Source organism: Perkinsus marinus (assembly GCF_000006405.1).
Source record: "Perkinsus marinus ATCC 50983 genomic scaffold scf_1104296937140, whole genome shotgun sequence".
Lineage (NCBI taxonomy): Eukaryota > Perkinsozoa > Perkinsida > Perkinsidae > Perkinsus > Perkinsus marinus.
In genome coordinates this window covers 206421-218958 of record NW_003213889.1, presented here as the reverse complement: position 1 = coordinate 218958, position 12538 = coordinate 206421, and the positions used below count along the sequence as shown (strand labels likewise).

Below are 12538 nucleotides of genomic sequence, written 5' to 3'. Positions count from 1 at the left end.
GGTAACCACATCTCTCCAGAAGGTTGTTCGCGATTGTCTATACAGCTACTCGTGTCTGATATCCCCAGTGCAAGCCGTGTCACCATTGAAGTGATGTGACTATTCTTATGTTACCACACTATGACATTCTTTCATAATTGACTCAACAACATGTGGACATGAAGATCAATATCGCAACATGACGTTATACACCACTGAAGAGAGCATCACTATAGTCATGATAGCCATCATCATCATCATCACGCATTATTCCCTACTTATCCACCTCGCACACTGATTCATAGGTTGGTATCATGTATCTACTACTCGATATCATCACACGAACCACACAGCTTAGTAGTGGTACTTGATATTAATAAAGGCATCCTCCCCACCGTGGACCTCGAAGATCTCCAGAGTCTCCTCTACTAGATCTCCCAACACTAAACGCTTCCTCTGACCTGATGCACAAGTTCTTGAGAGCGATCATACGAGCCTACCGTATTCCATCTTATCTTTCGAATAAATATTGGAGTTCTTAAAAATGTAAAAGATGGGCAAGATCTGCCTATAATAAGGTACCAACGCCTCCCCTATCATCTCAGCCGATAAGACTAACGTCTGGAGCATCTACACCACCAAGGCTGATAACTGTGCAGCTGATACGGAGCACCTTCAGAGTCGTGGCGATGACCTCGGGATCTCGTGAATTGAGGGCGGTCTTGATCGGTATGATGAGCTGTGGTATGACTGGTAGTATCTTACCACCACCTCTCTCGAGCAAGTCATATACACCTTCCACTGCTAGGAATCTATGTGTTGCCTTATAACTGCTAACACACAGTATGCACGACTCACCGATACGGCTCCTCCTTCTCACGAATACCGTCAAAGAATATAGGTAGGTAGTGGTGATAATCCAACTTGTCGATATCAACCTTCCATGCTATCTTATTCCACGTCCCAGCGTGTGATATCTGAACATACCGCTCCTCTACCAAATCATCATCAATTCCAACACAGTGACCCTCTACATCCCTATTGCATTCTCCTAAGGGGCACTCTAGTCGATTCCGCGAGCACCTGTATAGGTAGATCTCCTCGATCATAGAACTTCCTGAACTCCGTAGGTTTGATTGGCTTCCGGCTATACGCCCCTGCCTTGGGTGGTGGTATGCAACGAGACCTCCCAGCACTCTTGTCCACTGCCTGAGTTTAACGTCATGCGCCGCCGCCGACTTTCATGCAGCTCTCCTTCTACTCACCTGCGGTCTCGTCCTCGCTAGTCCAACAGTGTTCATGAGGTTTTTCTTAGGCTTGTAATCTGGTGGGAAGTTTCCGAAAGGCGAATCGGATCCTCGGGGAATAAGCCCGGCCATTTTCTGCTTATGTCTGTCCAACAACAACAAACATGTCGTCACTACTACCAGTTGCACTACTACTACTACTACTACTGCTACTACTACTACTACTACTACTACTACTACTACTACTATTATTATTATTATTATTACATCATCCGAGCATCATGAGTAATGATCCGTTTGAGCTGATCTTCCAGTATGAGAGTAGCCGCAGCGCCGGGAGTCGAGTTCACTTGCTGCATGGGGTAGGGTAGAAGAGCAAAAGGAGACTCATAGCCCCGACAGATCCGACAACACAACATATGAGATCTGAGGAAATTCGGTCTGCATGGTCATAAACTTCATCAAGCTCCCTATAAGAACTTAATCGTCCTCAGTGCACGGACTAGTCTATCTTGTATGCCCCTCCCTGCCGCAGTATCCTCCTATAGAGGGACGATGGACCGCTCCCAACTCATGCGGCCGCACCGGCCCCGCACGTAGGTCAGAGCGCACGGCTCAGCTGCTAGGCGATGTGAACATTCCCATACAGTGGGAAGGATTCCTCTTAGAGGAATAGCCCATCACCACTGGCTATCAGCCAGTGAGGAAAAGTACGCACTTGATCAACTACGCATTGAAGACAATAAGGATTTTTGTTGGCTCTTGTACGCGTCTACTCTAAGTCGCGTATATTTTTTGTATAATATAGTGATAAGCTCCCGAGCTCAGCTGAGAAGACTGAATATGTATTCCAACACTGCTGATAACAGTACGAAGCACGAGTAGATAAGAGAATTCAGTCAGATCTAGAGCACGAATTTCGGGGCGAGCGCGAAGTGTAAATGCTCATTTCCCTTGAGATTCCAACCTTAATCAATAAGCAAGAGCCTATATAAACCTGTTTGAGCTGCTGCGTGAGCAGCCCAAGCAGTCTGCTGTTGATATAGCAAGAACCGCCTCTAGCGCATCTCGATTGGGAACAGGTGTAATCCACAGCAAGAGAATTGGTGCAGGATAGGAGTTAGACACGTCTCATCGTAACGTTGAGTCTAGGATCGTCGGTAGCAAGGCCGCCCAATAGGAGCTACAGGATAGTCGCAGAAGGTCCCGCTTTTTCATCCCATGAGTTGAGTCTAAAGCCATCTCATCTCGTTCATAGAAGTAAATTCCCAGGCAAATCCTGGCAACAACTAGATTAACTTCCAATACCACACCACTCCCTCAAATAGCCAGCCACACGACGCACCCACCCTAGCATTCCTTCATGACGCTCAACCCGCGGGAGAATACTCAGATCTTCTGGATGGGCAGTGCCAGAGTGTGTGGAAGATTCCGCTAAGCCCAGTGAACCCCCGGCTCCTACTTTCCGTTAATAAATAAAAGGATACCATGCATGCCACAAAGGCAGAATATCAACACAAACCTCCTCGACAACCACAAGCACAATAGAAACGTAGTGTGGCTGAGCTATCGAGAGCTGCTGCTGTCGTTTATCAACGCATCCTGTACATCTTGGTGTATTCTGAAGCACAGCTTGCCGTCGCACCAAGCCTACCCTCTCCAGCTGAGGCGACAGAGCCATAAACAACTTTGATATCAAGGTCTCGAGGGTTCCGCGGCGACTTGCGCATTCCCAACGTACACAGTAGCACATCTAAGAAGTAGCCGTTGAAGAGTGAGGAGAGACAAGCCAATAGCTATGTACCTTTTGACCCGTACTCCCCATGTGCTAGTGGACAGAAGTCATCAAAGTAGAGGACTGTCTGCCGCCAGTGAGTCGAGGTACTGTCTGGTCCTGTGGACATACTATACGCCATAGCACTAGGGTCATAGCCGAAGGTAAAAGAAACGTCAAACCATAGAACCTGCACCATGCATACACAGGGATCAACAGGGGGTTCATTACGAGCCCTGTGACTATGTCTCGTCGTATAGAAGGTAGTCGGATCTGAGCGACGAACGCTAAGTCGGCCGATGTACAGGAGAAGAGATCCAACTCCAACGCACAGGCAGTAGAGGTACAGACCTTATCCACCGCAAGGTCGGTCTGAATTGGAAAAGGAGTGGTATTCAGTGGTGGATAATCGATGAACTCACAACCACCGGTTCCGTGGAAAGCTCCTCTCTCACACAGCTCATCCGGATCCCACCCATATTATCCCAGGAGTGCTTGCGAAGGTCGACATCCTCCCACGCACTGATACCCGCTACATAGAGACAAGCTCGGTCGGGAAGCATGAACCCTTCTGACGTAAGCCACTTGTCGCGAGCATAAAGGACCTGAGCCGCCAGTATGTTAGCAGTAGTAGCACTGACAGTTATACCGAATCAAGCATAGCCTCATACAACAGGCAATAACCCATCCACTCCGATACTATGATATCAACCTTATCAACGGGCAACTCAACCTCCTCGACTTCGCCCTCTATATACCTACAGCAGTATGGAAGATAATGCACACGGTCAACTACATGTGTCGGTGACGACAATATGAAAATTCTTGAGAAATTTGAGGAATTTCTTATTGATTTCTGTACACTTCTACCCAAATTCGCATAAGGACCTCTATAGTAAGTGAGGGAATTCCTAAGCTCAGCCGAGGAAAGCGACCATATATTCCAACACTGACACATAGAGTTCTCATGAGTCATCGAGATAAGCTGCAAAGAGTTACGTTATCCTATCACCGAATCCATTAGCAGCTGCGACAGCCCTAGCCACTTCGACAATCTCCGAGAATTCCACACCGTATCTGAATGAACTCCCATACACCCCTACTAGCAGTGCCCGTCATCATCATCATACACGTGCTCAGCTCCAGCTTGTGCAGCGAACATGCTCAGGATGCCAGTACCACTACCGACGTCTAATACCTAGCCATGACACCATCAAGCCCATAAGCCAGAGCCTTCGTCCTGTACTACCGTCTTGCCTTGGAACAGATGGGCGTTATCGAGTATAGCCCTACGATAGGCATCGGTGCGGACCTGGTCGCCCAGCATCTCTTGGTGTATCTCCAGCTTTCCATAGGAGTTATAGTAGTAGTCATGATTCTGCAATCTGCCATCACCATTTCACCACAACGACTGTCTACCGCCTCTACCACCTAGACAACGGATCACGCATCCGTCCGTGGTCACCAGCATGACTCCAGTCCCGAGCCCAAACCTTCAACGATGGAGTCGCTGCTGCAATTGTAGTACCAAGGGAATTGGACGAATCCCCATCCACATGTGACTCTACCGAGTTGGCTGAAATCACCACTCAGTGCCGATGTGAATACATAGTATATTACTGATGCCAGGAGACCTTCCGTATCTATCCTCGTTACGCCTCGGGCTTGTCATATGCCGCTTATCACGGTTGCCACTACATGACCGCTTGAGACCATGGAGCCTCCCAAAAGGCGTGCTCCTAGAACTGCGATCGACATCGATGGGCGATCGGTCTGGTGTTAGCTGAGAATTCGAGGATGAGGAGTCCATACAAGAACCGACGCTCGGAGATCCAACCCTCCCGTAACTGACGACACAAGCCCCCACGTTTTTCAAAAGGGTAAAACAGGAATGTTGTCATCGGCTATATCACTGAAGACGATACGACAACCAGCACAGCTGGCCACACGTAACTCAGTACGGCCAGCAGAGACCTTCATTAACGCCTCCATTCAACATACACCCCCAGCGCCATCAGACGGTATAACACCGGCCTCTACTGCGGAGGCGGTGGACCACTATACGCCTTGTTCTGTCCCCTGGCAGGGCCTCCAGCTGTACCCGTCACTTGCATCAATGACGCGAAAGGATCTGTTCAAAGGGAAGTGCAACACCAACAGAACAATAACCCAAGCGACGCCCCAGATTAGGTCTTAGATCATTTCGGCTTCCCTACCTGTTGCTCCCTGAACTGGATGAGGTCGTTGTCTCCGTGCCTGAGGCATTCTCTTTGGTGCTGGGCGGAACCGGGCCGGTTGAGCGAAAGCCGCGGGAACCCCATTGCTCGGCGGTGACGCCAATGGTGACGCCTCAGCAGACTGCGTTGTGGTATCCGGCTTGCGATCATCATATCCCGCAACAGGAGCCGCCGCTTGCACCGGCTGCGGCGGAGCGCTGGATGATGAAACTGCAGGGCTCGATGTGTTCTGGGGGCTCGGGGCCGCGACAGAAGCGGCCGGCCCAGCAGTAGGGGGCTGCACGCCGTTCGAAGGTGCGCTGACAGACAGTGGACCTGAGCCATGTGGACGTATATGGAGACCAGTGATCTTCCTTTCGGATTACCTCCCGGAATCTGTACACTAGGACTTGCGTCCCATTCTGTCTTTGGTTGTTGTTCATGATGAGGTGCAGGAGGCGGACTTGGAGTAGCATCAGGTGAGTAGTTGGGCCCTGTGAAGGCCGCATGGACGCCAGGAGAGGCGATGCTGGATTTCATCGTCTCCGCGACTGGTGACACCGGACCACCAGAAGCGATGGGCGGGTGAACGCCCCCCACTGATGACGAGATGGAGGTGTCAGCTAGAGTGTGCGGTCTTCTGTCAGCAGTAGCTCCCACCGGAAGGCTTGGCACACTACCATTTGCATACTGTGGGGATTCATCTGATCACAACACAGTTCTATCCGTAGTGATGTATAATCACTAGTAGAGAGGCAAACGATATAAATATGACTCCCCGCATTATTCTGTTCGTTCCAAGAACAAAATATTCCTTCCGAAATCACCACCGCGCCTCCGTCTAGCAATACGCATATCTCCGAAATCGATGGCATATTCTGAGCCTGATTAGTCCTCGACGCAATGATAGTGATTCTCCCTCTCTCTCAATTCCACGGGTAGTATACCATCAACACTATCAGGGCCAATACTAACTACATAAACCGAATGCACACACGCGCAATTCTACTATTGTTATGTATTCGATTTTGACCATGTTTGTTTTACTTTCCTTTTCCTCCACACTTTGATCATCACCGTCCTCCTTAGGCGATGTAATCTTCTTAAGATCGCTGACCTCATTGAGGGACGATCGCTCCTCTTGGGTCAGATTCGAGAGGGAACGGCATGTGAGATGCTCGATAACCTGAACCCAACACCACATAACTCCGCTGTTGACTACGCGCCCGTCCCGATGCGTATAACAACTAATCGCCTCTAGTTCCCGTGGAACCGCTACTTCTGGCTACCTGTTGGCTCGATGATAAAAGCTCACAGTCCACCTCATCCAGATCTTGCTTCAACACCGCTATATCGCATATCAAGCTGTTGAACTTGGCCTATGACCAAGACGACTGGTGACACCACAAATACTGTCACCACTACTACCTGAGATTCTTCCATAAAGGTTTGGAGACTCTGTGTTGTGTAATTTGCCATCTGTGCCAAGTACTGAACCTGGCCAACAAGTAAATCACTGTAGTGTTGGAAAATATCCTCCCTCTCCTCAAGTGAGCTCAGGAGTTTCCTCACTAATCTACAGAAACCAATGAGAATTTTCCGAATTTTTCTCAGAATTTTCGTATTGTTGAGCACGTGCATATGCAACACCATCATCACTCCAAAATTAATACCTGCTGTAGGAGTTGCATAAACTGCTCCTCATTTATCCCTCCGCTCGACGTGTTCACAGCAGCAGCAGCTGGCGCGCCCGCAGCAGTCGAACATACAGGCCTCTCAAGACGAGAAGCTCTGAACCTCCAAATGACACCGTCATCAGCCTTAGGCAATGACAAGGACCTCCTCTTCAATAGTGCCCATACGATAGAGAGGAAGAGTAGACTAGAAGCCACATAGACTTCCAATAGGGGAGAGTCGATGCCCGTAGCATGCAGAACCTCCACCTTAGCAGGCTCGCCATAGAGCATCCATAACTCCCTAGTCACCATGGCAGCTCTCGTAGCTGTATCCTTCACCCTATCACCGACCGACATTCCTCCAACTTCCTGGTTGAGGTCGGTAACCTCAGCTGGAATATCAACTCTACCTCCTCCTTCTGCTTCCTTCGACTGATCCTCGTCAACGCGTTCCTGCTGGTCTTGGACACGGCCCCTCTCACTATCTGCTTTCGTAGAATTTACAACAGGCGACTCAGTAACATCATGTTCCTCCTCCTCTCCCTCCTTCACCCCTAGAGATCCTCCCTCTATTCCCTCTTCTGCTTCCTTCCTCGGATTAGCATGCTCCACCTCATACAGGTCTGTCCCATTCCGCACAACTTCTCCCCCTTCCCGTTCGATCTCCTTTTCTCGCTCAGCCTCTTCCTTCAGCTTAGCTTCCTCCTCCTTCACCTTCCGCTCGGCCTCTTGCCTCTTACGGTCAGCCTCCTCCCTCTCCTTCCGTTCAGTCTCCTCCGCCTCTCTCTTCTTACGATCGGCTTCCTCCTTCTCCTTCCGCTCGGCCTCCTTACGGTCAGCCTCCTCCTTCTCTCTCCGCTCAGCCTCTTTCTTCTTACGATCGGCCTCCTCCTTCTCCTTCCGTTCGGCCTCTTCCTTCTCTCTCCTTTCGGCCTCCTCCCTTTCCTTCCGCTCCGCCTCTCTCTTCTTATGATCGGTCTCCTCCCTCGCCTTCCGTTCAACCTCCTCCTTTTCCTTCCGCTCGGCCTCCTTCCGTGCAGTCTCCTCCCTCTCCTTCCGCTCGGCCTCCTTACGATCAGCCTCTTCGCTCTCCTTCCGCTCCGCCTCTTTCTTCTTACGATCAGCCTCCTCCCTCGCCTCCCGCTCCGCCTCTTCTCTCTCTTTCAACTCAGCTTCCTCCTTCTCCTTCTCCTTCCGTTCCTTCTCCTCCCGCTCCTTCCGTTCTACCTCCTTTCTCGACTCGGCCTCCACTCGCGCTTTACGTTCAGCCTCCTCCTTCTTTCGATCGTATGCTTCCTTCGCGCGCCGGTCCTCTTCCTCCTCTCGCATTCTAGCCTCCTCTTCTTCCTTCTCTTCGCTCTCCTTCTTCAACCGCTCCTGCGCGTCCTTAAGTAATTTCTCAGCGTTTTCCCGTCTCACGCGATCCTCTTCTTCCCACACAGCCTCATCATTACCCTCTCCCTTAGCCGTCGATACTGCCTTAGGGATACCACTCGCTCCGCTATTCGTCCCCAACACTTGAGGAGACTCACGACTCGTTGCGACCTCGTCAATGATAGTAGTCGTATGGTTCGACGGACTCACCAAATGATCAGCACCATCTCGTGCCGCTGTAGCCCTAGCCGAACCCTCCTTAGTCGACCTAGCTACAGGAATAGCCCCCGGAATACCAGAGGTCGCCGAGACGGGCGTGGCAGTGACAGTCATAGGTGTAGGAGGATGGCCGTCAGTATACCCTTTCTCAACGGTCTCTTCCTTCACCGTTGACGTGGGAATTTTCGTATTCGAACGCATGTCTGAGTACTTAGACAAGACCTGCAAAGAGAGAAGACAATCACAATTCCGCGACACGAGCAGAGCGAATATCGGTATGCGATTTAACACCCCCCCCCCCTATTACCGGTTCAGCACTATAAGTGGGTATTTCATCAGTACGCTGATCTACAGTGCCTCCTGCTGGACGGGCATACAACTTCTGCTTGCCACCTTCCTCAGCCGCATGAGACAGCTGTAACCAACAGCAGCTCAGCGATAACAGTATAATCAGACTGGACAATCTTAATGGCGATACACCCCTCATACCATACAGAAAAACTAGCTTCGAATACTCACCTACATAATACTACTACAACTCAACACATTTACAATGAATGTGAACGTCCACAAGAGGCGTATCCAGAACGCTGCATAATACCTCTGTCGCGCAGTGATATCGGCAGAAACTCAGTGACTATGGCTGACCTTGCGATCCTTCCCAATTGACTTGAATTTGGCTAGCGATGGCCTAAGGCACCACCAAGACGATCCTCTCTCCCTTCACTACTACTATTATTACCGGTTTGGGTTCATGAACTCCCTCACTACATCATCAGTCACCTTAGCCCGAGCCTCTTGGTGAGCCTTAGTCAAGTTCACCAGCTCCTCCACCAAAATGTTCTTCACCTAATACGGCAGCAATCCCCCAACCGCTGACCAGAGCCTTCTTAGTACCTCTCCCGTGAGCAACTTTCCGGAAGAATAATCCTCCCCTATTTGCTTGAACTTCTCATCATCCTCCATAACGTATCTTTAGGTTGCTTGTTGTAAGATTCAAAGTAGGCCCGGAGAACTCACCGAAGATACTCATAGGCCACATCAACCTCAAGATTGGCACCATACTTCCTCTGCTCCTCAGCTGAGTCTTGTCCACCAGAGAAACAATACTTCATAATCTTATTTTTAATCTGCATTAGTGATAGTACTCTCACACTCCCCAGCTCTCCATAGTACCTCCTTCTTGCTATCAGTGACCATAATGGTAGTATTTCCAACGCTACCACTCATCTTCGTCTTGTGGCCTTGCAAGGCCGGGAAGAACTTCGAGTGAATAAGCGCCGGCTTAAGCATACCCATTCGAGGTGCCACATCCCTACCAGATCTCTTCACCAACTAACTAGCACCACCAACCTACCTAGTAACCCGAAAGTAGGGGTCTTGGTCAATGGCCTGGGGGATGAGGCACATGATGTCTTTACGGTCACCAAAGATGGATGGGAAAGTTGTAGAGAAGGAAGGACTAGCTTGGATAGCACAGAAACTAGACTTACCAACACTATCGGAACCTGCCATAATCATCATCACATACTATCCACTCCTACGCCTTAGTCTTCTCCTACCCGTAAAACCGAAAGCCCCTCGTGCTTGATTATAAGTAACTAGCTTTTGAATTTTACACACATTCGGGTACCTACTTATCGAATGACAGCACTACTATGCGTTTTTCGATATTACATAGTTCCCATATAGTCCAAGTCGGAGAAGATGAAGGTCTTGTCCATGTCGAAGCCGCAAGCGATAATGTCCTTGGCATTCTCATAGGCCAATCGATGAGCTTCTTCAAGTGACTACAGTTATGCGAATATCTTGATAGTTCGAGAGTCAACTTCGAGTAATTGCAACATGATGATAATATGAATCGATCGTCAATGTTTCAGAAGCATTCCCTAAACTTTCATTCTCGGAAATCTCTATATGTATAACTGTTGGATGTTTGTGAGTTTGAAGTCCACCGCCGACAACACGGCTTGTTTAGATTCGCATCGATGCATAATAACAGCCCATGAAGGATCAGTTTAAGGCTTTTAAATTGTCCCGCCAAGGAGTGTTGTCCACTCGCATTGCTTGGTTCGCAGAAATCAACTCGCGGAACTCACCAGATAGTCTTTAAAGAAGAACTTCTCATCATCAGTAAGTTGGATAACCAGTGGGACGTCGAAGGTATCCTGTTGGGTACAGACCAATACGGCACACGATATTAAATTGGAGCTCACCTGCAACCACTTGGTGAATTGGAAAGGGACCAAATGTCCGAGATGAAGGGACTCAGAAGAGGGGCCACGACCAGTGTAGAGGTAGAAGGGGATACCTAAAGAGTCTCACTGCAGAGAAACAGTATGACCGACTATATTAATACCTCTCTCATACTTGTCGAGTAAAATACCCAAATCGCGGTGGGAGAAGAAGAGCCCTCTTCTAAGGAAGCGATGTGCCTTCTTCCCAGTCAACTTCTCCATCCTGTCAATGAGTTTCTGGTCAATCGGTGAGCAGCCAAAATCACGGATAAGCTTATCGTAGTCGATCCCCTACAGAAAAATCCTATCATGGCCACCTAAAGTTGAGTGCTAATACCTCATCGCTGCCCTCAACCTCCCAAGGGGTGACCTTCTGACAGTTCGATACTCCCAAAACTCTATTTTGGTCAAGTTGTTCTGCGAGAGTAACGACTATTACGCCCTTGAAATGGTAAGTGATAGTACCATCAGGGACGTAGGGCACCGCAATATCAAGCGAAGGAAGATCCTCAACATTACCATCCTCCTCTGCCATCTCGAAAACATCACAACTAGGTTCCACTGAGGAGACGTCAATGATGAATCGCAACGGATGATGTGCCCACGAGTGAAGGAAATCTCCAAGGTGGCCTTCTTGGCAGAATACTTCCAATGCGTCAGATTCACCTCGCCCAAGAGACCAGTCGACTTGATGATAGGATGGACCTACCGAGGAGTAGGTTTACACTGCAACCCCTTCCCTCTAGCATTACATTGCAGTTGAGGTTCCACTGTTCCAAGTACACCAACCGAAGCTCCTTCACTGACTCGGGGACTTTGAAGCTGTCGTACATGGTGTCGAAGTATTTCCTCTCAGCAAGGTCACGAGGAACTCCAGTGAAAACCTGATGAAAGTGACTGGAGAAAACTACATTGCAAGATGGCCTACCTTGAAAGGCGCATTTTCCTCCACCTTGTTATAAACGTTCGTGGCTATCAACTCCTTCTGCTCCTCCGTGGGTTCTTCCTGAAAAAGGTAGTAGTAGTTAACCGCAAGGACGTAGTAGTACCTTGATCGAGTTCAGAGTGAGCTTACCACCACCTAGATGTGGGGAAACTCTTTCAGTAGTCCGACCAGTAGGAATGCGTAAAACCTGAGGCCGCATCGAGTGTTCTCTGCCCTTTCCCCAACCCTTCTGCATTACCGTGCAAACAGCTCCTTTAATAACGTGCAATGCAGCGTCGAAAGCAGGAGACCTAGTTACAGACATTAGGGGGGAAAGAGGTGAAGGGGGGAAAACACGGAGGAGGAGGAAGCGGTGGAGGGCAGCATCACTGTAGATGTGGGCAGGGTCATGATGCATTTAGTCTAGCATATTCCGTGGCCCCCTTACAACTCGCCAATGTTCATTCCATCGAGGTTATCCAAAAAACTTACATCACTCAGTAACAGTCACTCGCCACGAAATGTAGTCACTCGCCACGGAATTTTCCGGTTGCCAAAAAAAGGGTCCACCCCTCGTAATTTCGCGGCAAGTGACAGTTAGTGAACAACAAACTCACCATTTGAAAGCTCTTTAACATCCAGCTCATCACAAGGGATTTCTTATGGGTGTTTCTGCACGCGGGGGTGTCATGAAGCCGCTGTTCGGTCACGACCCTCGACGAATTGAGGGCTGCCGTGGGATGTCATCCTTCTTGCTGTCGCGAAGAGGGCATGCGATGTGTGGTTGAGGAGGTGAAGTTGGTCACTGAAGTTAACGAAGGGGGACGCTTCGACCACCTTTAGTGAGTACCAAGTCGAAGCCGATACGGCTTTCTCCTATGTGGCAGATTT

General features: G+C 49.4%; 3 protein-coding genes across 3 annotated transcripts; all 3 read right to left on the bottom strand.

Annotated features, from left to right (window-relative positions):
• Window positions 1–333: 333 nt before the first annotated feature.
• On the bottom strand, window positions 334–1585 carry Pmar_PMAR023334 (conserved hypothetical protein; the record flags this gene model as incomplete). Its single annotated transcript, XM_002783169.1, has 7 exons — window positions 334–440; window positions 480–609; window positions 653–791; window positions 838–956; window positions 1063–1188; window positions 1245–1371; window positions 1494–1585. The coding sequence occupies 7 exons, from the start codon at window positions 1583–1585 to the stop codon at window positions 334–336; spliced, it is 840 nt and encodes a 279-aa protein (XP_002783215.1).
• A 1233-nt stretch (window positions 1586–2818) lies between these two features.
• Pmar_PMAR023333 (protein arginine methyltransferase, putative) lies at window positions 2819–4451 on the bottom strand (the record flags this gene model as incomplete). The annotated part of the gene is made up of 10 exons (XM_002783168.1): window positions 2819–2847; window positions 2881–2979; window positions 3031–3190; window positions 3232–3372; window positions 3423–3605; window positions 3650–3758; window positions 4000–4077; window positions 4131–4198; window positions 4250–4385; window positions 4432–4451. 10 exons carry the CDS (start codon window positions 4449–4451, stop codon window positions 2819–2821), a joined length of 1023 nt encoding a protein of 340 aa, XP_002783214.1.
• A 1653-nt stretch (window positions 4452–6104) lies between these two features.
• On the bottom strand, window positions 6105–11972 carry Pmar_PMAR023332 (IFP53, putative; the record flags this gene model as incomplete). Its single annotated transcript, XM_002783167.1, has 23 exons — window positions 6105–6190; window positions 6264–6402; window positions 6506–6595; window positions 6645–6713; window positions 6890–8707; window positions 8793–8900; window positions 9134–9176; window positions 9228–9334; window positions 9383–9458; window positions 9506–9615; window positions 9662–9800; window positions 9843–9993; window positions 10048–10118; window positions 10163–10275; window positions 10585–10653; window positions 10702–10796; window positions 10845–11013; window positions 11060–11283; window positions 11328–11427; window positions 11475–11606; window positions 11651–11728; window positions 11772–11855; window positions 11907–11972. The coding sequence occupies 23 exons, from the start codon at window positions 11970–11972 to the stop codon at window positions 6105–6107; spliced, it is 4137 nt and encodes a 1378-aa protein (XP_002783213.1).
• Between the last annotated feature and the right edge of the window lie 566 nt (window positions 11973–12538).